At 37.7% G+C, this 24,950-nt stretch overlaps 1 protein-coding gene across 2 annotated transcripts in view; it reads right to left on the reverse strand.

Annotated features, from left to right (window-relative positions):
• Positions 1-13,072: 13,072 nt before the first annotated feature.
• The window catches only part of RNLS (renalase, FAD dependent amine oxidase), a 266,259-nt gene continuing 254,381 nt past the window's right edge, over positions 13,073-24,950 (reverse strand). Inside the window, exon 8 of one of the 2 annotated variants that reach the window (XM_029245138.1) lies at positions 13,073-14,614. In XM_029245138.1, the coding sequence (XP_029100971.1) occupies positions 14,462-14,614 (153 nt within the window). In that variant the 3' untranslated portion in view covers positions 13,073-14,461. The remainder of the gene's footprint in view (positions 14,615-24,950) is intronic. The other variant, XM_029245137.1, reaches the window with a different exon arrangement.

Genomic DNA, 24,950 nt, shown 5'->3' on the forward strand with positions numbered 1-24,950 from the left:
TCTGAGGTCTAGCAAAGATTTAGCTCCAAGGGGTCACCAAGAGGTCATGGTCTTCATGATTTCCTCTGTTATTTATCTTTGGCTTGTGGTACTGGAGCCTGCTTTTGATAGAGGGCATTTCTACCACAACTGCACAGAATCAAGAATTTCAGTGCTTTGGTTTGAGGTGGGGAAGGGTTGGCTTCTAAGGCTGTGAACATGTCACCGAGTGTATCTGAGAGTATCTCATTCTGCCCTTTTCTGATGAGCAAATTCATTTTGGGGGGTTTACCGACAGCAATTCCCAGACTCGGGTCAGGAAAGGAATCGTCCTGGTGAGGTCAGCAGTTTTTAGTTTGAGTAATTCCATTTTTCAGTTCCTTAAGAGATACTCCTCTTGCCACGAGACGGAGATGAAAACAGCATTTCTCAGGCCTCCGCACTGCTGGTGACTCACCTATGACCGCCCTCAGTGCAGCCAGGGGACCATTTATGCTGAACTAGCCTTTGGATTTCTCTTCTCAGTGACAACAAAACTCGCGTGGCCAGCTCACAAGTCAACCGCAGGAGCATCCCTGGTCTGGTCAGTTCAGCAGGCTCTCAGGTCCCTGAGAGGACTCCTCAGTGCATTTCATATGGGTTTGCTAACCCCACCCTATTTCATTTTGATTTAAGACAACCGTTCTCTCTCATCTGGGCCAGAAAGTACGGGCTGCATAGGATTTCAACCAGACACAAGGGGCCTGAATTGAACACCCAGCATTTCGGCCTGGAAAATTGGTTGTGTTATGCCCTGTGTTCTTGTTGCCCCCAAAAGCATCTCAGCAAGTGGCAGCATTTGGTCTCAGAAGTTCCTTTCTTGCGGTGGCTCTACCTCTGCCACAGAGTGCCAGGACAGACAGTGTGCTGTGCTATGCTGGGTCCTTCAAAGAAAACGATGTGACATGCTGGAGACATTGCCATCTGTGGGAGACTGCAGCTCTGGGCTCTATGCAGAAGGAAAAGGAAGTGCCATGACGTCAGGAATATGGCCAGTGAGTCAAATTCCCAGAGCAGCCTGATGCTTCTCAAGGCAGTGGATGTGCCCCAGCATCTCAGCACACCCAGATTTGGATTAAGGGAGAACTGTTGGGTTCAGGGGCTAGAGAGGAAAAGAGAAGTGATATATTTTGTATATCATTTTCCAGCAGTGGTCTTCTACATGAAACCCAGTTTACTTAGTGACCCAGGGCATGCAAGCAAAAGTTTTATGAAATAATAGTGCCTCTTACTGTGTGTCAGCCTTCTTATTTTCTCTTTCTGTTTTTTTCTCTTTTTCTTTTTTCTGTTCTTTTAATTTAAAAACATCTTGGCTCACTAAATTGCTATTATAAACTACTATGGGTCAAAGCCCATATTTTGGAAAGCAGCACTGCATTAGTGTATATAAGCAACATCTCAGGAAATTTTATATAATATGGATCCCTGGGCCCTTCTCCAGAGATTCTAATGCACTCAGTCTTGGGTCCTCCAAATCTGCATTTTATGTTAACCCAACTCTAACGTGACCAGTGTGAGGGCAGGAAAGTGTTTGGATCTCTGGTATATATCCCGTGGTTTGAATACAGAGCCTAGTACAGAATAGGCCCTTGATCAATGTTGGTTGAATAAACGAATGAATGCAAAAGCATGCCTAGTGATTTAGATTTAAGTGGCCTAGGGATTACCATTGTGTTTGCTTTGTCTTTTAATTATCTTTTTTGGGGGGGCAGGGGGTTAACAGTTTATTTTAATAAAATTTCAAGCTTACTGAAAAGATTCAAAAATAGGACAGAGATGTCCATTTATCTTTTACTTAAATTTCTAGTTTAGCTACATTTGCGTTTTCTCATCACCTTATCTAATTTTTTTTTTTCTTCTGAACCATGTGAAAGTTAGTCGTAGACAAAAAATTCCCCTGTACTACTAAATACTTCAGCATGTATTTTTCTAAGAAGAAGAACATTCTCTTACTCGGGTTACAACGTGAGGGGCCCCTAGATTGGAGGTTAAGTGCCGAAATTATTAAACACTGGGCAGTGGTGATCTTCACGTGACTCCGTTCTCCATCCCAGCCCCATCCAGCATACTTCCCTTTTTATCTGTACTACTCTCCTTGGTTTTATAATGTAAATAATCAGACAATCTCCAGACTTTTGAGTCTCAGACTTGCTTTGAGTTCCCACACTGGAAGCGACCTTAAATCTTCTAATCTGCGGATTCTCCGGTGCAGAAATTATCTAGCCGCCTCTGAAACCACTGGAGACGTTTAAAGAAAATGCAAATTTCCAAAGCTCAGCCTTGGAGCTTCAATTCAGATAGGTGGGGGGTTGTGTGGCCCAGAAATCTGTGTTCTACCTCCTCAAGCCCCGTCTCCCTTGCCTTCCCCCAGCTGGTGATGGCTCAGCCAGAGCTGAGAAGCACAGCTCCTGTGACTTCTCCCCACGGTAGAATACTCTACTTAGTGATCACATTTCTCAGAATGGCAGAGAGAAGCCCCCAGAGGTCTGCTGCACATGGGAAAGTTCTGCTTCTTAGAAATTTCTTTCTCATATCAGCTTCAGTTGCTTTTCTAATGCTACTGGTCTTGGTTCTGCCCTCTGAAGTACCTTAAAACAAGGTCAATAGGCAGCCTGTCTGCTCCTTGTAAAAATACAGAAAAAGTATAAAAATCACTCAAAATCTCACCACCTTGAGAACTTTGTTAAGATTTTTATATTTTCCTATAGCCTTCATATGTGTATATATATAATTTATATATATAAACGCATATTACACACACCTTATGTTTTAATAGAATGAAGATCATAATACATTGTGGTTCTACTGTTACATATTTTGGGTTTTCTCTCTTAACATTATATCATAGAACTATTCGAAAGTATGCTTTGAGAGCACATTTTCAAATGACTGCATTAAATTCCACTGTTTTGATCTATTGGAATTTATTCAACCATTTCCTATTAATGTTTATGTAGGTTGTTTCCAGTTTTTCACTATCCTAACTAATGCTTAAGTAAACATATTACAAATTATTGTCTGCATCCTTGATTATTTCTTTAAGCTAGATTCCTAGAAGTATAATATTGAGTCAAAAAACATGCTTAAAAAATGTGATATATATTGCCAACTTACTATGCAGAGGTTGTGAAAATTTTAACTTCGAACAGTTTTGATCTCTTTTTAGAAGTTAGTAATTTTTTAAAGATGTCAATTTGATAGGTTAAAACTTGCATTTTGCTGTGGTTTCTAACCTACATTCCTTTGTTTACTCATGAGGCTGGACATGATTTTTATCTATTTATATATATATATCTATAAACACATACATATATACACACATATATACATGTATATACACATATATACACACACACATATAAACACATACATATATACACACACACATATATAAACACATACATATATACACACATATATATAAACACATACATATATACACACATATATATATATATATAAACACATACATATATACACACATATATACACATATATACACATATATATAGATAGATTACTTACCAGGCAGAGCATATTCGTGTGTGTGTATGTGTGTGTGTGTGTGTGTGTGTTTTTCCCATTTTTGGGGGCCATTTCTGTTAAATAGGATGTTAAGGGGTAAAGAAATAGACTGAATCTATTTTTCTGCTGGAGAAAGGGGGCCTCATGCTTCTCTTGTAGGTTTGTAAATACCCTCCTACCCTCTTTTTTACATGTAATAAATATCAATTTATTCTTCTCTTTTTTAACACTGTGGTAAAATATGCACAACGTAAAATTTACCATTTTAAAGTGTACCGTTCGGTGGCGTTAAGTAAGTTCACGTTATTCTGCAAGCATCATCAGCGTCCATCTCCAGAATTTTCCCATCCTCCCTAACTGAAACTCTGTGCCTATTAGACACTAACTCCCCAGCCCCTGACAACTACCATACTACTTTCTGTCTCTATGAATTTGACTCTAGGAAACCTCCATAAGTGGAATTGTGCATTTATCCTTCTGTGACTGGCTTATTTCAGTTAGCATGACGTCTTCAAGGTTCATCCATGTTGTAGCATGTGTCAGAATTTCCTTCCTTTTTTAAGGATACGTAATATTCCATTGTGGGTATATACTACATTTTGTTGATGCGTTCATCTGTTGATGGAAGCAACTTGGGTTGCTTCCACCTTCTGGCAATTGTGAGTAATGCTGCTATGAATATGGGTGTACAAATATCTATTCAAGTCCCCGCTTTCACTTCTTTTGGGTATATACCCAGAAGTAAGATTGCTGGATCGTATGGTAATTCTCTTTAAATTTTTTGGGAGCCATCATGCCATTTCCCACAGTGGCTGTACCATTTTATATTCCCACCAGTAATACACAAAGGTTTCAATTTCTCCACATCCTCACCAACACTTTTTGTTTTCTGGAGTTTTTTTTGTTTGTTTTTGTTTTTTTTAGTTTTGTTTGTTTGTTTGTTGTTTGATAATAGCCATCTAATGGCTTGGAAGTGGTGTCTCGTTGTAGTTCTTTTCTCTTTAATCAAATAAAATATGACAGCCTGCCCTGATTTCCAGCAGCTAGATGGGAAATTCAAGCTCAGTCATTTGGAGGGGGAGTCTCCCTACTTCCTAGAATCATACCAGTGCTTGGTGCCAGGAAATTAGAGGACTGTCAAGTAATATCAAGGTCACCAGAATTGCCTGTGATAGCTCCTTGTCTACACCCTTCATGGCTCTTTGCTTCCAGGGAACATGTGTAGACTTGAAATGCGTTGGGTTCTGGCGCCATAGTGGTCTTGCTACCTCCTTGGGGATCTGCTACTAAGCAGGCTCCCCAGTCTCTTACCGCATCCCAACCTGGATGTACCCATTTTAATTATGGGAAAATTTCATCAGTTGGCTTCAAGGTATTCTTCACAATATTTCTTTTTTATTAATTTTCAAATTATTAAAAACATACAGAGTAGAAAAAATATATAACGGATTCCCTTGAACTCACAATTTTAATACATTTTAACATTATGCCTTATAAAAACTCTTGCACAAGTGTACAAAGAGACATGCGCAGGACATTTATTATAACAATGTTTGCAAGAGTAAAAAATTAAAGCAACTTAATGTCCATCAATAGGAAATGGCCAAATATATATATATATATATATATATATATATATATATATATATATAACAATTTCTTTATCCATTCATTCACTGATGGACACTTAGATTGTTTCCATATCTTGGATTGTAAATAATGCTGCAATGAACATGGGGCTGCATATATCTTTTCAGTTTAGTGCTTTTAATACTTCAAAAGCTATTTAAAATTTTTTTAATTCTTAAAAAATTTGAGCCAAAGTTTTAACATTTGTTAATAAGTTTTCTCTATATTAGGGATATTAATACTTTTACTATGAGCCATTTACAAGTGTTTTTTCATAATTGGTCTGTAAACTTTTAGTTTTGTTTTCTGGGGGTTTTGAATATTTACCTAAATTTTCCTTTCTTTTTTAAAGAGAAAATGTATATTTGTTTATATTTGCCTCTTTAATCCATCTAGAAATTATTGTAATATATGGTATAAGAATAGTATCACATTTGATTTCTTTTTTCTTTCTTTCTTTCTTCTTTTTTAACCAAATAGTCAATTTTCCTTAAATCATTTGTTAAATAATTCTTCCTTTCTCATTAGTTTTGTAATGCTTCCTTTATCACACTAAGTGCTTTTATAGCCATTATTTCCATTGATTTGTGTCAGTTCTAGAATCAATAGTGAATTGTTTTATTTATCTAATTTTACAATATGTCTTAATAGCTAAGTTCAATGCTTATGACCTGCTTGCTCATAAACTTATCAGTTACATTCACCTGTCAGTTTTTTCCAGACGAACTTTAGAATTATTTTTTCATATTAACAAAATCCCATTGTGATCATGTTTAATCTATAGATTAATTAGAGGAAAATGGAAAAATTCATAATATTCAGTATTCCCCTTCAGGGACATGGTATATATTTCTACTTATTCAAATTTTTAAAAATATCATTAAAAATTTTTAAATGTTTGCTTGTATAAATTCTGTATATATCTTCCTGGAGATATTCCTTTGTATTCTATGTTGTTTGTTAATAAAAATATATAAAGATATATTTGCATCGATTATTATGGCATACAGAAAAATTATTGAGCTTTGAGTATTTATAATTCAGCCTCTCTAGTAGTGACTAGAAGTGTCTTATTAATTCTAAAAGTTAGTTCACCTGAGTTTTCTAGGAGTATAATCATATTGACAACAATTAGTAACCGTTTTGCCTTTCTTTTCCAATGTTCACATCTCTTAAATATGTTCCATGCCTTAATGCATTCCCTAGGAATTTCAAAAACACCGATGCAAGGATCTTTGATGTCTTCCCAATTTAATGTAGACGATTCTAGTAATTTGTTCTTAATTGTGATGTCTGTTATAGTTTTAAAATAGTTTTTTTTTTTTTTTTTTTTTTTTGCGGTACGCGGGCCTCTCACTGCTGTGGCCTCTCCCGTTGCGGAGCACAGGCTCCGGACGCGCAGGCTCAACGGCCATGGCTCAACGGGCCCAGCCGCTCCGCGGCATGTGGGATCTTCCTGGACCGGGTCACGAACCCACGTCCCCTGCATCGGCAGGCGGACTCTCAACCACTGCGCCACCAGGGAAGCCCTAAAATAGTTTTTATCCCTCTAAGATAGCATCCTCCTTTTATGAGTTTACCATAGGTTTTATCAGTCTATATATGTTAATTTTATGACAATTTTTAGCATCTGTTGAAATAATTATAAGGTTTTCATTATTGCTACTATCAATATAGTTTATTAAATGAACAGATATCCTGGTTATAGGCACATTCTTTTAGCTCTTTCCTCTAATATAGAGCTAATTTGTCAGAGTGCTGTTCACCCCAGATAATAAACTTTTCTCAATGAAGTGACACGTGCCAGTTTTTGTTTTCTCCACAATGGCCTCTGTATCATTGACACTTTATTTTTTGACAATCTTTTGGTTTGCAGTAAATAGTTTAACTGTTTTCCAAAGGGTAAATAAACATGGTTTATTTGAATGGTTAAAATATACTGTGTGAGTTTGAAGTTGGTGACTTGTCTTGTAGAAGTGGGTCCTATACTAGATCTAACTCTTGTCACCTTTAAATCAATTCTAATAAAAAGAATACCAAGAAAATAAAAATGTGAGCCAAGAAACCCTGAAAACATGTTGTTGGGAGGTGATAAACCAGAATGCAGAACATACTGCCACAGGAGCTATGCTGATTGTTTACACAGGGAAAAGCATCAATGTCCTCCCCTCCCCACTCTGGCACATGTGTGCATCACAAACACACCAACTACACAGAGAGGGCCCACTTAAGTATTATATTTCTAGGATTCTTTCTCTTGGATTTTTTAGAATGTAGTGCTCATTTTCACTTAAGCTTTCCTTTTTTCAATCATTTAGCCATTCAACAAAAATTTATTCAGTGTCTACTATGTGACCTACTCTGTGCTAGGTTTTGGGGATATATTTTAGACAAGTTAGACATGATTCTTGTCTTTATGGAACTTACATATTAATAAGTAAGACTTGAAAGCTTTTTCATTTTCATTTTTTTGTCTCTTGTCAGACTTCATAAGCTGTTAGTTTTTCATTTCTTTTGCTACATCTTTTAATTATATAACACAGCTTCCTAATTGCTGATGGTCTGAATGTTCTTGGATTATTCATTCAATATGTGACAGGCACTGTTCTGGGTACTGAGGATTCCAAAGTGAAGAAAAAAAGACAAAAAACTCTGTCCCCATAGAGCTTACTACATTCTAAAGAAATCCTGATTCCAAGGCTTTGCAAGATTCATTCAACTTTAATATGCCATGTATACCAGAGGCACTTAAAAAAAAAGAAAAAAGAAGTGAACCAAGCATTCAGGAAAGACAGAAATGCAGAAGTTGATGCAAGAAAGGATTTCTAGTTAATAATGATTTAAATTGAAATTCAGTTAACCTCCCTCTCCAGGTAATTCAATTGTCTAGTTTTTAAGAAATTTCAATATATATGACTCCAGCTTTTCATAAAAAACACAAAAGACTCATCAGGCTTCTTTAGTCTGGTGCATTTCTTTGCTCTGGCTTCATAGGCAGAAATCTTAAAACAAGAGGCAAAATGATAAGTGAAGTACAGGTGTTTATTAGGCAGTTTCAAATGGTAGAGCAGCTCTCCCATATTCTCCTTGCCTCCAAAAAGGACTTCCCAAATAGTGGGAGGCAGCACAAAGTAGGGACTTTCTGAGATCACCTATTGACTGAATAGAGACCAAACAGGGAGAATGTAGGTACTGTTGTAATTATCTCCTCTACTGAGGATAAGGTTGGTACATTTTTCTTCTATGGGATAATTCTGTATCAGCAATGTTTTACTTTGGTACTTGATGCAATTAAAATAAGAAATGTTCATTAGTTGAATCCATTCATTCATTGGGTCAACAGATGTTTACGGAGTACCTCCTATGCGCCCGGCCCTGTGCTTCTGTGGATCTTGCAGTTTTGGTGGCAAGTAGATATTGAACCAGTTAGTACAATACACGTGTGATTGGTATCACAAGAGTGGGGAGACTAGATTGGCGGAGGAAAAACAGGATCCTGTGCAAGGTATGTTAAGGAGCATTACAATAAACCATAAAGCATTTATTCATTCATTCACTCAAGGGTCAGTAAGAATTTCTGAGGAAAAATGACTCTAAGGCCAAACTTACAGTGGCACTTCAATACAGTCCCCACTGAGTTTAATGACTAATGAACTGGCTTCCTAGCGAGATTTAAAGCTACCTAGAGGTGCAGTGATGGTTATGAGAGGGAATGATTTTCCTAAGTCGTATTTCTCTAACAATAATAGTAATAATAACAGCTCACATTTGTTATTTTCTGTGTGCAGAGCACGATGCTAAGCACTTTACATAGTATATTCCATAACACTCAGAATAACGCTAAGGCAGGTAAAATCAGTATCCCCATTTTATAGATGAAGCTTCTGAGGCTCAGAGACGTAAGAAACTGGTCCAAGATTACACATCTAGAAAGCGGTAGGTTCGGGATGTCATAGAACTTACCAGGAGTTGGGCTTTTTAAAATGAAGGCCAGGGACAGGAAATGAATCTGCATACCTAGCCAAACATGTCAAGAATGTGAAATAACTCCCTCCCAGTTTTCACAGCGTTTCAGAGAGTTAAGTAAATAATCTTCAGCAGAATCCAATCCAAGCGTGCAGTTCTTTGCGTTCAGCACACATACTTGCCGAGGAGAAGACACCGTTCATTGCAGAGAATGCTTCTAGTTTACTTCATCCCTACTCCTGGTAATGACCTAGCCCTGGTTTCTCTTCAAGGACCACTTTAGAGCAAACCCCCTTTTCCCCAAGCGTCTACTTACCAAAAAAAGAAAAAAGAAAGTGGCCCACAGCTGGGTTCAGGTAGCCCCTGCTGTTCTGTTTCATGAAAGTTTTGAAGAAACCTAGAGCTGTTACCGAGTTTCACCATCATTTAATCAATGGCCAAACTCTCCTTACTATCAACTCTCCTACTTGTCCTACGCAAATGCACAGGAAACTGGCCTTCGCAGGGGCCTCAGAGGCACCAGGAGGATCTGCTTATACTTTCTTCCTCCCTTTTCTTCTTTCCCTTCATCATCACTACCATCATCGCTATCATTTATTAAGCACTTACTGTGTGTCCAGTACTCTCTTAAGGTTTTATATATATTTAAGCCTCAGAACAATCTTATGAGGCAGCTACCACTAACTCAGTTTTCAGTGATGAAGGAGGCTGTGAGGCTATTTAACTGCAAGGTCACACAATGAGGAGCAAAAGTCTGGATTAAAACACAGATCTGTTTAACTCCAGGGGATGTGTTTTTAAGTGCCAAGCGGTACTGCTCCTCTTAAAGGACTTACAATGGGGCAGAGGATCACGGAACAATGGACCGGATGTGTGGATCTAAGTTATGCCTATATTTACATAAAGCAATAGGATGGAGATTTAGATGTTATTAATCTGAGGTCCATAGACCCCCGGGTGTTTAAAAATAGATTTTGGAGGGTTTGTAACCCCCTAAAACAGGAGTCAGCAAATTTTTTCTTAAAAGACGAGGTAGGAACTATTTTAGGCTTTGTAGGTTTTATGGTCTCTGTTGCAAACACCCCTCGCTACTGTTGTAGTGCAAAAACAGCCACAGATGATACACAAACAAGTGGGCAAGGCTATGTTCCAATAAAACTTTATTTACAAAAACAGGCAGCTAGCCAGCAGGCTCTATGTGCATCGTTATTTTTGTTGCTGTTATTAGGAGAAAATCTTATAGCTTTCCATAGCTTCTCTAGTAGGTTCAAAATCCAAGATGGCTGAGAACTGGTCTAAATGGTCTCCAAGTTGCTCTAAATTTAGACATTCCAGGATTCTATGATTCTGCATGCCTTTTCAATTAACACACTCTTTAGAAATTCTTTTTCCTTAGTAGGTTCATTTGATGGATTCTGCTGTGAACTCTTAAGTGGACTATAATTACTGTCTGTTGAGAAGGAAACACAGGACACAGTACCATTTCAACCCTCCCTGGCTTACCTGGCTGAAACACAAGGACACTCCAGACTGGATTATAGCAGCTCAGTCCTGAACTAGCTAGTCTGAGGTTTGCCAAGGCTTTTTCCTTTTCCCAGAGACTACATTCTGTGTTTCACTGAGCCTTCTCCACAGAAAGTATTCACTTATCCTGACCACTCTGATACACAGTTTGGATTCCTAGAGTCAGCCAGGTCTGCCCAGCTATGGTGTGGAGGGGAGGGATGCTGTTGGAAGTGTTTTCTTGATGGATCTCTGCTTCTGTTTGGAGACCCTCTCTCTTCCAAGGAAACATGGTTCTTTCTCTTAGGATTCCCAGTTTCATGAGATACAGCATCTTATTTACTATGTGCGATTCCACCAACATGTACCTTTACCATGCCTCCCACTCTATGGGACTTGTCTTCCCCTAACTAGCATCTTTAGGTGGAGATGGCTAGTTATATTCCATTGTGTCCACCACAGAGCCTGATACCATGATTTGCATATATATTTTAGGTTATTAGCACTGAGATCCCTGAAAGCTACACATAGTTTTGAATTCTTGCATTACTTTTGAAAAATCAAAATAATGATTATCCTATCAACTTGAATAAAATGCAGCATTGGCTGCTTTAAATTTTAGAGAAAAGAGATTATATTAAAGCAAAAAAATTACAAATGCTATGAGTCATAATGTGATTGCATTTATATTCCAGATTTCTGAGAAGGGACACAGGATAAGAAGTAGGAGGGAAAAATAAGAGGGGAGAAAGAAATGGTAGAAACTAATAGAGGAGAGAATGAAACAAAGGGAATAGAGAGACAAAGAGGAATACAGAAGGAAACACTGAATGCAGAGGAAGCCTGTTTGCTAACCAACTACTGCTTGGTTGAAATTCAGTGTCATTAGGATACAGCCATTTTTCACAGCAAGTGCCGCCCAAAGAAGGAAATAAACCAGCAAATGAAAATGACGGGAATGTAAATCACTTAGCTAGTACTTACGGAGACTTTATTCTATATTAGATCCCTGTATACATCACATCAGGATTAGTGTTAGCTCTCTGAAATGAAACATCAATAAGAGGACCACATGGTGCTGACTGCACCTCCAACTAATATTTCAGTTCAGCTTTAATTATCATGTTCATCTGGCACCGGCATGGTGCCATGTAAATAGAAATGGGTCATGGGAGGCCTGGGTTCTTGTCCTGCATTTGATGATGTGACCTTGGTTGGCTAATCTCTGTGCCTCAGTTTCCTCATTTGTCAAATGTGAATAAGAATTCTCTGCTCTGTTTATTTCACAAGATGTTAGGAGGATGGAAATATATATATATATATATATGTATAAAATGCCAGATAAATGTAAAATTGACCTTGTTCTTTTTACTTAACAAGGTAGTAAGTAGGCGGAGGGGTGGTGATGGTGGCATTCTGCACAGAAGACTTGGTGACTCAATGACGTGTCTTCGTTTCTCTCAGTAATATCTGGTCTGGGATTATTACTGCTTTCTCGATGTTTTTAGGCATACTTTTCCCCTTCAGAAATGCCAGAGGTGAAAAATACTATTTGACTGCTATAATTTGTCACCCTCGCTGCCTGAGCAAGATGTGTATAGACAGTTTAGTGATTAAGCTTTTCAACCCTGCATCATAAAGTTTTATTCCAGCAAAGTCTATATTTATCAGCTAACAAGTATTAAATCATCCCACTGCTCAAGCCGTTTCTCACTTGAATATGCTCCTTTCAAAACAGAGCAGATTTCCTTGGCTGGTTTAATAAAAGTTCTTGTTTGGCAGTACTGTGGTGCTGTGTGGTCCTGTGGAGCTGACATACATACACCTTGGTAACTCTGCCAAAAGGTGCTGACCCCTATTTCTCAGGGGACTTAGCTGCCTTTGCCCTGGGTCATTTAGGGCATCCTGGCCATCTGAGGCTTGATGGCTTCTAGCACAAGATATTCGCATATCCATTTCAATTTCTAAAGAGGAAGAGGTAAATGAAAATAGAGAAACAAACTTTTGAAACATTTTCTTTCCTTATTTGAGCATCAGGGAATTGGTCCGTTTCTATCAGAGATGGATCTAAATGTAAAATGAATTTTCAAAATGATCTACATACTAAGCAGGGTTGAGTGCATTCTCGTATTGCCATAGTCTTCTTTAAGCAGATGCACAATTATTAGGGAAACGCACTTCGAATGAATAGATATTAAAAGTCGTCAGTAATGGCTTAGAATAATTTCTGTAGGTAACCCACTCCACCTTATAAATCATTTTCTCTCTCTTCTTGCGAGTATATACACTCATGAGATGAATATAACACTGCTTTTAAATCTTCAGTATGCTTTCACTCAAATGGCTCCAGAATTATATTAGTTAAAAACAGAATAGTTACTTAATATATTTGAATGTACTATTTTACCATATTTTAAGGGTATAACCAGAATAAAGACAAATGTTAATCAAATATAGGCCAAAATGATGAAAGAAATCTCAATATTTTTATCATATCATGCCAGAGATCACAGTAATTTCCCTTTTCCTTTCTATGCTTTCAAAAATAAGTGATGTTAACCACATGTAGGCATTTCAGTTTTCCATGAATTGATTGCTGATAGGAGATGTATAATGACATTTCATAGAATCACAAAACCCACTCTGTAGTTACATAAACAAATTCTGCCTGTGCCTGTGTGTGTGTATGTATGATAGTGAGCACGTAAGTGTGAGATTTTAAATACTACCAAGCTAAGGAGTCTTTGGTTGAACTTTTCTCAGTTTGAGAGGCTGCAACAATTTCTTTCCTTTCAAAATGGCAAAACGGAACTCACCATTTCACTTTCCAAATTAGCAACAGGTAGCTTGTTTGGAAGGCTGGGGATCGATTTCTCTCCAGCCAGCAAGTCATGGGGTTGTCACTGAAGCATGTGGGTGATATGCTGAACCGCTAAGTTGGCAAATATTGAACTGTTTTAAGTGCATCTATTTTCTGGTTCAGTAAATTTTTTTGTATTAAATTCATTAAACTTGACAGAGTCTAAATGCCACAGCACATACTGCAGAGGACATAAAAGTAACAGCACTAGCCACAGGAGACAGCAAAAGGTAAAGATCAATATAATTTCTCTCAGTTTCTCTTTAATTTTTATCTTTCCTATTAAGACTGGATTTTTTTTCCCTAAGGTTAAAAAGTACTGTGTGACTTGGAAAGTCAAGTTGAATCTGGTTATTTTCTGAAAATTTGAAGAGACATTTCTTTGTCAGTCAAGTTGCCCTCCAAACTGCGTTCTTAGAGATGATGACATATGTGACCTACAATTCAGGATCATTTAATAACTTGGAAGAGAAATGAGAAACAAAAATTACACTCTGTTATCCACAGTTTGGAGGAATCTTGTAGTTTGGCAATTTGTAAAAATACTGAATCAAGGACATACTTGAAGATTTATAATGAGGCCTTGATAATGATTATTCTTCACTTGGGATTGAAATTTTCAAAAGAATAATAAAGGTTTCTGAACATGAACTGTTACTTTGATTTGACATAATTTGGGGGGAGAGTCATTTGTTTTTCTTAAGCACTACTTTGCCTCCAACAAGGAGTAGACATGGCAATTCAGAAAAGTGGAGAAAAGTATAAAGTACAAGGAATTTCATTCTAGCATGAGTTGTAACTATTGAAACTATAAAATTGATTTTTTACTCCATATGAAAAATAACAATCAGTAAAGAACAATTTTCCGGTAATTTCTCTCAACAAAATATAAAACAAAATAATCAATGACAGAAAATTGTGAAAACCCCAAAGTACATGTAAAAAATAAGAATACAGGTACTAAATATGATTCTTTAAAGCTTCCAGAACACATAAGGCAGAAGTGATGCAGCCATCAAAGTTGGACTGAGTAAATCCATCCCCTCCACACACAAGAAAAGGTTTGAGGTGAAGAGTCATTTGACCAGGAGAGTTGGCAGCAGCATTTGTAACCTGAAAATGTTAAAAAAATAATTGAAATTGACATTCTGTGCTCTGTTGTGCTGTCACGTCAATGTCTACCTGGGGAACGTTTCTCTACCTGGAGAGATCAAGGTGTTTCACAATGAGCAATGGAAAACTAAGCCAAGGCCCCTTGGCTAAGTTAAGGATTAAGTGCAAACAATATACATTCACAGTTTGACTAGCAAGGCTACATCACAATTTATAAAGTTCCAGATTAGTGCTAATTGTCATTCAGCTTGAAATTTTTCACCATGTGGAGGAAAAAAAAAGTGAGGACCTCCTCCTTCCTCTACGAATGAAAACATTTTCTGAAACCAATCAGTCACAAGGGCAAGGACTACTTTTCCTTTATTCCCACTAATTAGAACACCATATCCTTTTATTGTCAATTATGTACTGACTTTCAATCTTGGTAAAGAAGATAGCCTGAAAACATAGAATATTTCCAACTAGTTCCATAAATTGCTCCTTTCTGCAAATGTAACCATATCTGGTCTCCCTGGAAGAGCTGAAGAATTGCATGATTCTCGCCCAAGTGTTTACATTGAAATTTTTAAATGTTTACTTTTTCAGTTATTTGATAAGATAACCAGAAGTGTATTGAACTTCAAAATTAATAGGTCATGATCTGCTAAATTAGTTGAGAGTACAGTTAATCTTTTCATTAGGGAGAACAAAATTCATGAAATCATTCACCTATTATTGAGGACCTGCTATGTGCCAGACAAGGTAGATTCAAAAGAGATTTAAAGGGTCATGTCCTTAAGGAGTTTCCAGTTCAGCATGACTGCTGGCATATAAGTGTCTAAGGCCTAAGACAGAGTGAAAGGCAATGTGCTATAAGAACACATGGGAGGAGGCCAGCACACCTGACAGAGGACAGAGAAAGCTTCAAAGGGGCATGACTGGTCACTTCATGTGAGTTCTGATGGACACATAAAAGTTTGCCAGGGGAGGAAACAGGTATAGGGCTTTCCAAAGAGAAGGAGAAGCGTGTGTAAACATCACAGTCTATGGGTACTGTTTCAGAATCTGTGGGGCAGGTCACAGTGTGTGTGTGTGTGTGTGTGCGTGTGCGTGTGTGTGTGTGTGTGTGTGTGTGTGTTGGGGGAGAGGGCTGACAGGAGGAAGGGACATAACTGAGAGGCAAAATAAGAGGAATATTGTGTTTCAAATTTTAAAAACACAAAATTTATAAATAAAGTCTATTAAGAATTTAGAATTTACTATATATGCACCAAAAGTAGGGAGAATCAGCTGAAGTCTGGGACTTATTTTATTTTGTAGAACCAGGTTTATAATATTTGAAATGATGAAAAAGGTATAGAGGTTATTTCCTGGAAAAATTATTCTCTAAATTGGAATGTATGTTGCTAACAAGCATTCACAGCAAGTGGAATGAGCTGGAGATGAATGTATTTATCTTGGACACTGGTGGTTTGGCTACTGAAGCACCAAAAACTCCCTAAAAAACCAAATTACACAAAGCTATTATAAAGGCAATCTCACTTGGGACTACTTTCCCGCACAACTTCAGGGGGCGCCATTCACATAGACTACAACGTGGCAGTTCTGGTCTCCTTTATACAGTGTTTTCATGAAGAGTAATAGAATAAGGCCCATGAGGATTTGCTTGTTTAAAAATCACACCAAAAAATCAAGAAATGTATAAATGCTATTTGGATTACGGAGCTGATTTAGGTTTTTGATAGGCTGAGTTAGTATATGCTTTTATAATTTTTTAAAACCAGAAAAACTTTGCATAGATATTTTTATTTATATGCCATATTTTGCTTTAAAAAAAAGAAGTGATACAATTATTTCCTTCTTGAATCACTTAAGATATGGACCTTTAAAGACCTGTATCAAATACAAATGTAAAATGTTAAAAGTATCCCCTCACTTTTCTGGAGGTCACTTGATAGCAATATCATCTATCATAGACATAGCAGATAATCTTTTAAGAAAATTAGGTCATAGTTTTAATTTATTATGTTGAATCATAATTTCTTTCCCCCCCAGCTTTATTGAAGTATAATTGACAAATAAAAATTGTATATATTTAAGATGTAAAACTTGATGTTGTATTATATGTATACATCACAAAATAATCACCATAGTCAAGGTAATTGATAAGATCTGCTCTCTTAGCAAATTTCAAGTGTACAATACAGTATAATTAACTATAGTCATGTTGCTGTACATTAGATTGCTAGAACTGATTCATCATATATAACTGAAGCTTTGTACCCTTTGACCAACATCTCCTTATTTTCCCTTCCCACCAGTCCCTGGCGATCACCATTCTACTCTCTGCTTCTATGCATTTGACTATTTTAGATTCCACATGTAAGTGAGATCGTGCACTATTTGTCTTTCCATAGCCGATAACCTTGAAATGGGTAGAAAAGACCTTTGAGTGGCTGAAATAGATAGCACATAGTACAGACACTGAAGCACAGACTTGGGTGTTCAATCGGAGCTTTTTAATCTCCTGCTTTAGATGGAATTTAAACAAGTTGGATGATTTGATTTGTCGGTGAAACACTAAGGGAGAAAGGAAACTGCTGGGCTCCTATATATTAGCGATTTTAGAACATGACAATTCGTAGTCTGAAAGCAAGGGATGCTGTAGAAACACTCGAAAACCAGACAGGGCTGGGAAAAAGCCTGGCAGTCTGGGGTCATTTAGTGGAGGGCAAATAACTTTCTGGCTCTTAATAGTCCCCAAGGGTACTAGCTATTAGTCTTCCTGCAATCATTAATGCTCATGATGAAGGCCCCAGTATTCCAGAATCAACTCTAATATGCATAAAGTATTAATTGTTGGCATTTCTTGAATGTTCACTGCATAGCAAATGCGTTACGCGCACACCCCACTTAATTCACACAGCAACCTATGAGGTAGTTGCTATTATTCTCATTTATAGCTGAGAAAGCTGAGACTCAGAAAGACTGTTACTTTCCTGAGGACAGAAAGCTCAGAGGTGAACAAACATTCAAACAAAGCAGAGCTCCTGAACTCGCCCCTCCAACCCCTTCAGAAATGTTTCCATAAAGACTTAATTTAAGTAAGATAAAACAAAAATGTTTAATAGTCATCTGGAAAATTCACATAAATGGGATAAATCATTCATACATATTCATATACATATACCTATATGTGTGTCTGTGTTTATACACACACATATATAAATCTCCATTTGTAGTAAAGTTTTGATCCATTCCAGCTGACATCCCTGTATGGATAAATCATGGCACTGTTAAACATTAGACAAGTATTAAGCAGGAGGTAGCTAAAGGAAAAAGGTTCTGCCTAGGGGTGAGGAGGTAATTCATCGGTGCTGTGTAATTTCATTTGATGAGTGCTAAGTGCCGGATGCCAGATCACATGGCTGGAAAACTGGGCCACTGATTAGCCAGTCTGCAGTTGGGATGAAATCAATCTTGCTGCATTTAGGTGGATTCGCCCATTTTACAATTACCCAATGAGGAAAATATGAAAACATGAAGGGTGTGTTGGCAACCTCCTTCACCCATGTGAAGCAGAGAGCCCTGCAGTGGAGCAGCACGTAACTGTCAAAGCCACAATCTCTCACAGTAATGCAGCCTTTGGCTATGCTTCCAGCCACAGTGAGGAACCACAGCTCAATGACTGTGTTTAAGAGAGATGTCAGGGCTGAAACAACCCCTTGGAAATCCAGGGTGCTTGGGCTCACCTGTGTGCCAGGGCGGGTAAGAAAGAACTCAGCCTGTAGCAGCTGATACCGTGGGTCGCTAATATAATGGTTCTATATACTTAGGTGGTGACTGGACTGGACATACAAATTCAAAGCAGAAAAAGCAGTTTTATAGCTAAGTGATTTAAACCCATGTGTGTCTTGTGACTCCTCTCCACCTGTAGAATAAACTGCAAACTCCTCAGCCCCCCACGGAAGGCCCTTCATAACCCAATCTTACCTCCATCCAAGCCTGCCCTCTTGCTGCTTCTCTCACTTTTGCCATGTGTCCTATCTACATTCAGACTAAGGTTCTTCAGGCACATCCTCCTTTGTTGTGCTTCTGTGACTTTGAACAAGTCATTCTGCTTAGTGATGTTGTATTGTTCCCTCTCTTTCCTGCCAAGTAATTTGCTTATCCTTTAAGAACTAGCACAAATGTCACCTGCTCAGAGGTCTTCTTGCTCTGCCAGGCAGGGTAACTGCCTTTTCAGCATGTTATTTATATCTATTATGTTACTTGCTATTTTGCACTGTAATTATGTCCATGCCTGTCTCCCTTCCTAGACTGCATGCTCTGAAAAGTGAGGACACTGTGATGCACTAATCTTTGTACCCAAGGCTGAAAATGGTGTCTAGCCCACATGAAGTGTGCAATAAATGTTTATTGAGTTTAAAAAAAGACAGAATATCGTACACATAGTTGATCAAATGGTGTTCATAGGGAACCAGCTACACAAGAAGTGTTGTTCAGTGGCTCCCACAGAGCTGGCAGAAGCTCAAATGGAAGAGCTATTGTATTTAGAAGGCTCTCAGTAACGATAAATGTCTCTGCGAACTGCTGTATGTGAATGTCTCCTATGTCATGTATTAAATTAAACTACATAAATTTGCTGATTCTGTAGGTCAGAAATGGTAAAATACTGTCAACTTTTATATGATTTAACCTAATAGTTTCTTTTTATAATGATTATTAATTGTGAAAAGTCACACAAAAATAGTCCCTTGGGGGTGAGAATGAAATTAAAGATGAAAAGAAAGAGGGAGGCAGACAAGTAGGCTAAATGGGTATTTCCACAAAATTATAGTTGATGGTTAGCAAAAAAATTCAGTGACACACATGACAATGTACCTTCTTTCTTCCAAACCTATGTTGACAGCTAAAGCTTGTCCTTGGACTGTCAGAAGTCTACCCATAGAACAATCTCATTGATTTGGCCTACACGGTGGCTCCATTTTAGGGTGACCAGTTCTAGTTGGCCGTTCAGCCCATTTGTTTACTTTCTGAAATATGGCACTAGGTGATATTCAAGTGACCTAGGCAAGAGTTAAGGTCCCATAAGCTTTAATCCTAGCTGTGCAGCTAACTCGAGAGAACTCAGACAACCTACGATCAGGTGCTTGCTGCAGCTTGTTACGGATGTAGATTATACTGCATTTCACTGAAGCTAAGGCATCATCAATATTTTAAGTACCAATGAGAAATTTTTAAAAATGGTGTCAGCATGACACAAAGCTTCATTTTATACTTACTAGAGAAGTTCTTTTAGAATTATCTACATGGAGATCTTTTGCAAACTAAAAAGGAAATAAAAGAGGAATAAGTTGGTTAGCTTTTCCAGAATCTTCACATTTAGAGTTTGACTTCTGTGAAGTACTCTTTCACTAAGGGTGTCAATGTGCATGCTCTTCCCCACACAACCTGTCCTCCGTGCAGCCTTGAGTGCTGGCCATGCACCGTTTCTTACAAGGGTGCTCCACTGAATTGTCCTTTCTGGGGTTTTCCTCCAAGACGCTGATACCTGTTCTCCAAGTTCTGATTGTGCACTTTCTCTCCAGTGGGAAAGAAAGGTTTTTAGGGAGGAACCAAGGCTCATATTCTGTCCTCAAATGGTCCTTAAATTATTTGTTACTTTAAATATCAAGGGGTTGCGGTGGTGGTCCCACTGTTAGACCACTAAAAATAACCAAATTCACATGTGTGAACACTACATCCTGACTGTCTCCTGGTGCATACCGATTTGATGGCATCTTACAGTTGATAAAATACGGCAAATATTAAATAGGGTAAGAGAAGAAGTACTTGTTATGCATTTACTAACTTACTAGTTAGTAAATGCATAAGTAGGACAAAGATACTGAATGGTAGGATCCTTTAAGCAGGGCCTTTTCAGGCAAGCAGCATCTCAGTGTCAGGATTTCTAAGGTCTTCAACATTGCTGGTTTAAACCCTCCATTTTCTCAATTCACCCAAATGAGCAGCCTCAGGTGAAACTGACAGAGATGGACTGGTTATCACAAAATCGATTTGTTCATTCACAAAGGTAAATTTACCGATTCCAGAACCGAATCTTGTTGTCTGCCCAGACCATTCATCTTAGTAGGCAAATTTCCTCAACTGTAACATAGATTATAGGGGTGACACATGTGCTGTATCTCCTGACAGACATCACTAATCAATTGTGGCATTCTTCTCCACTGAGCCCAGAAGTGGCCTCAGCATCCTTCTCACTTCATCGCTTCAGGCAGCCACTACCAGTCAATTGGAGTTGGCACTTGAGAGGAATCCTATATACCAATCCTGGATTAGAAGATTGCAGAGCAAACACGTAATTAGAAATAAGAGAATTAAATATTCTTTACTGTTTTTTTCCCCGCTTTTCCTGTTAAACCACGAGAGTCTGATGCATTGCCTTTGTCCAAAGCAGAGATATTTCAATGCCAAGAATTAGAATCACATCAGGAGCCATTTCCTCTAATGATGCTGGAAGCTCAATTCCAATTCCTTCTAATAACCTTCTAGTAACCTCCTTCTAGACCATTGCCCTTCCATGGGTCACATCGGGTCTTTGACTGCTGGGTGAAAATAAAATACATACATTTTGGCTACAACCATAGTTCTATAAAGCTGTGTGTTACAAGTATCGGGGCTTGTAGGAAGATAGAGTTGGTGCAGGTAATTCAAAACCTAAAGAACTTTGAAAGCAGTAACAAAAACAATAAAGTGACTAGCAAGATTAATAACATTTTCCCAGCCTCTAAATCTAGGGACATCTTTGCAGCCTAAACTCTGGGGCTTATGCTTCCTCCTTTGAGATGTAATAGGTCCTGAGGGGAAGCTGCTTCTAAAAGAGACCAATTTGACCAAAATTAAAAATATCCAGGATATAGCCTTCTTCATCAGTCCATCATTTTACCAAAGGGGAAATGTTATTTCATCAGCACTTACACTTTTGCTGAAGAGCATAACATGGTGGAAAACCCAGTGGTTCTTGAGGCCTCTGTAGCGGCCACTATGGCACTAAAGGAAGAGACCTCTGGAGATTTTCAGTTTTTTTCTTAAGATTTTCATATTTGCTGAAGCAAATATTTGTCTGCTTGTGAGAAAACGTAAACATGTACAAAACCAATACGATTCCCCTGTGGTACTACTGCCCTCCTATTTCTCAATTGCATTTGAAAGAATTCACATTAAAAAAAACGCTCTGGTGTTGTAAAAGACTGTAGGTGATTTTATTGTTTGCATATGTTGCTCTACATTCTTCAGGGTCACTTTATTTAAACTTGGGTACGCCTGAGTCTTGACAGCAGATGGAGATGTCTAAACCATCACTTGTGCTTTTGATACACACACTACATCTTTTGAATCGGTTTTTAATCAATTCCAATGTCAGAGGGTGACTTTCCTTAAACTGTCCCTGGATTTCAAGGAAATCTTATTGTCTCCTAGTTGCACACTAACTTGATTGGGGTAAGCTCTGAGTAATAATATCGTTGTGTTGGCATTTCCCCTGTCCATTGTGTTTGTGAGGTACTGACCACACGGGCAATATGAATAGCTAGGAGGCCTGAGATGGTATGGAGCTGATTCATACATTTCCTCACTTCCTCTACTCTGCTGCCAATGTAAACCTGAACCCATGCCATAGTACATAAACAGCAGAAATGGAATATTTGGTTAACTTATTCTTTTAGAGCCCCTATGCAAAGCTCAAAGGTAGTGCTTCCCAAAAGTCAATCTATGGCAAGAAGAGAAAAAATAAGAATTATGAACTTTTAAATAGAGCAAAATGTATTTGTTTATAAATTGTTATGAGGTGATAACCTTTACTACATATTTTTGGGTGGGTTATTCTTTGCATTAAATTCTTGTAGCTATGTTTTACTTTTTAAATTCTTAATTGCAGAATAAAAAGATAGCAATATTATATTGGTTCCCAAAATAGTTAGAGGGATTTTACTAGTCCATGAAGTAAACACGCTTGGAACCACTGCTCTGGGGTGAGGTGCTTGATGTGGCTCAGAGCAGAGTCTCTGTCAGCCTGAGGAATGTTGCCTGTAAAAGAGGGGTTGGGGAGAAGCAAAGGTCGGCTTTGAAAAACTATCAGTAATCTCAGGTAACACTGGACAACCTAAGTTTGGACTTGGTGAGTGGATGAGTAATTTTAAAAAATGGAATAAAATCTTGTGCAAAACTTCCCAGAAACTTGCACAACCTCCCTTTTATACAAATATTAATCTAGATAGACCTAGAATCTGGGGTAAAACATTTTGTTTGTTTACCTGAAGCGAAATTTTCAGGTAGTAATCATAAAAGGTGTGGAGAAAAATAGGAATGGGGGAAAAAGACTTAATCAAATGTGGAATACATACCTACCTCCAAATTGCAAGTACCTAGAAGGTAAATGTGGTTTGTTTTGATTCTCTGTTTACATCTTCCCATTCTTACCGTATTCCCAAGGCATTGATTATAAGCATCTATATATGCCTGTTTACAAAAACAGGGAGAAATGTAAATAAATGAAGGAGAGACCATAACTTATGCTGATGTCAATGGAAATGTTTGTTTACATATTTATAGATGGGGAACTAGTCCAGGCACTCTGAAAAAGATGAGACTGTAGTGTTGTGTCAATAGTGAAAAACACTACTGACCCCTAAGTAAATTTCTGTGATACAGGAAAGGGAGATATGAGAAATGAAAGTTGAATACAGATTTTTTTTAACAGTACAAAATGTTTTCTATTGGTCAAATTAAAAATGTAATGTGTCTATCCCTTTCTGTTATTTTTTTTAAGGTCCCTCTGGAGTTTGATGAAAAGGCAGTAAGATGTCGTTGATTCCTCTACATTTAACTCACCAAATTACAACTTGGTAAGAGATATTTGATTTTTAAAAGCCTTTTGAGTCCTCAGAAATAGAAAGCTATGGGAACTGTGTTTTATTCATTCTTGTATTTCCAGCATCTCCATTTACATCTCCATTGTACATGGTTGGTATCGAATAAATGTTTGCTCAAAGGATGTACGTACATGGGCGAACAAAAAACTAATTCAAACTTTTGAAAGCTTTAAATTCTCAGTGTTCAAGTGGTCTTTAAATGTGGAGGAATTTTTTTCTCTATGAAAATAACTTCTTCGTTTCTCTGTCTCTGAATTTTTCTTTTTCCTTCTGTGTCATCACACCTCACCATTCTAACTCCTTTCTTGAGCAACTTCATTGTCCAGGAAACAACTCTTCTGGTGTCCATAATCCTTGTGCTGACACTTATGTCATCACTCCTGGAAAGCTGAATTCTCTATCTCTAGCTCACATTTTGTGGAGTCCAGGCAAAGGCACTAGGAATATTTGAATCAGTCTGAACTTCAGATAGGTAGTAAAGATGGTTTCATACCCAGATAATTCACCCTCATCTCATAAAATGCCATTGTATAAAGAATACCTTGAAAGGGGTATAAAATAGAACTAGATGAGTGTGTATGTGTGAATGCCTATGCATGTGTATAAAGGGATATACAGATGTCTGCCTTTATTTCAAAAGATGGAGACCACAGTGACACAGTCTATGCTATTTCCATAGATTATAGCTAAACTGCGCTGAGCCTGCACAGACATAAAGTCTAAATAATCCTTTAAATAACTTTTTCCCTCAGAGATGGTAAATACATTCTTGAAAACTACAGGTGTGACAAAGGATAAAAAACACAATTTTTCTGGATGACCTAGCCAATTTATGTCTAATTATTTTATCTTTTAAAAATTCTTTCTTAGAAGAGTCAACTCTTCATGTGCAGATTTTTGTGGCACAGCCAGAAATCACAGACATATGGAATATATTTGTTACATTCTTAAGAAAAGTGTTGATAAGGATTATTTCTTAACCATATACCGCATATTATTGAAGATAAGTGATACTCAGAACTGGGATAATAATGATACATTCAGGGTGCTGATGACACCATTTAATCTATTTTTAGGTATATTTCCTTAAAAAATATTGTACCTCTTTTGGTCACTTGTGTTTGAGGCTCTCAATCCTATATTATGTTATAGTACTTAAAATTCATAAAGAGCTTTATCAACACATGGTTGATTTCCTGCAGAGATGGTACATTTTAAATTGGTTCTTATGTGTTATGTGCATCATCTTATCTTGCCTCTGTTCTACTCATCTCTCTAGTGTTCTATTATATTTAACGGTGATTTCATAAACCCGTTTCTTTGTTGTGCTTTAGGGAAAGGTTTGCTTGTATTTTGGGCTTCTGGCTACAGAGCTCTGTATCTGGTACACAGAGAGCTGCTGTAAAATTACTATTGGTTGCAAT

This window comes from Monodon monoceros, unplaced genomic scaffold (genome assembly GCF_005190385.1).
Source record: "Monodon monoceros isolate NGI ecotype Baffin Bay Population unplaced genomic scaffold, NGI_Narwhal_1 Super_Scaffold_4, whole genome shotgun sequence".
Lineage (NCBI taxonomy): Eukaryota > Metazoa > Chordata > Mammalia > Artiodactyla > Monodontidae > Monodon > Monodon monoceros.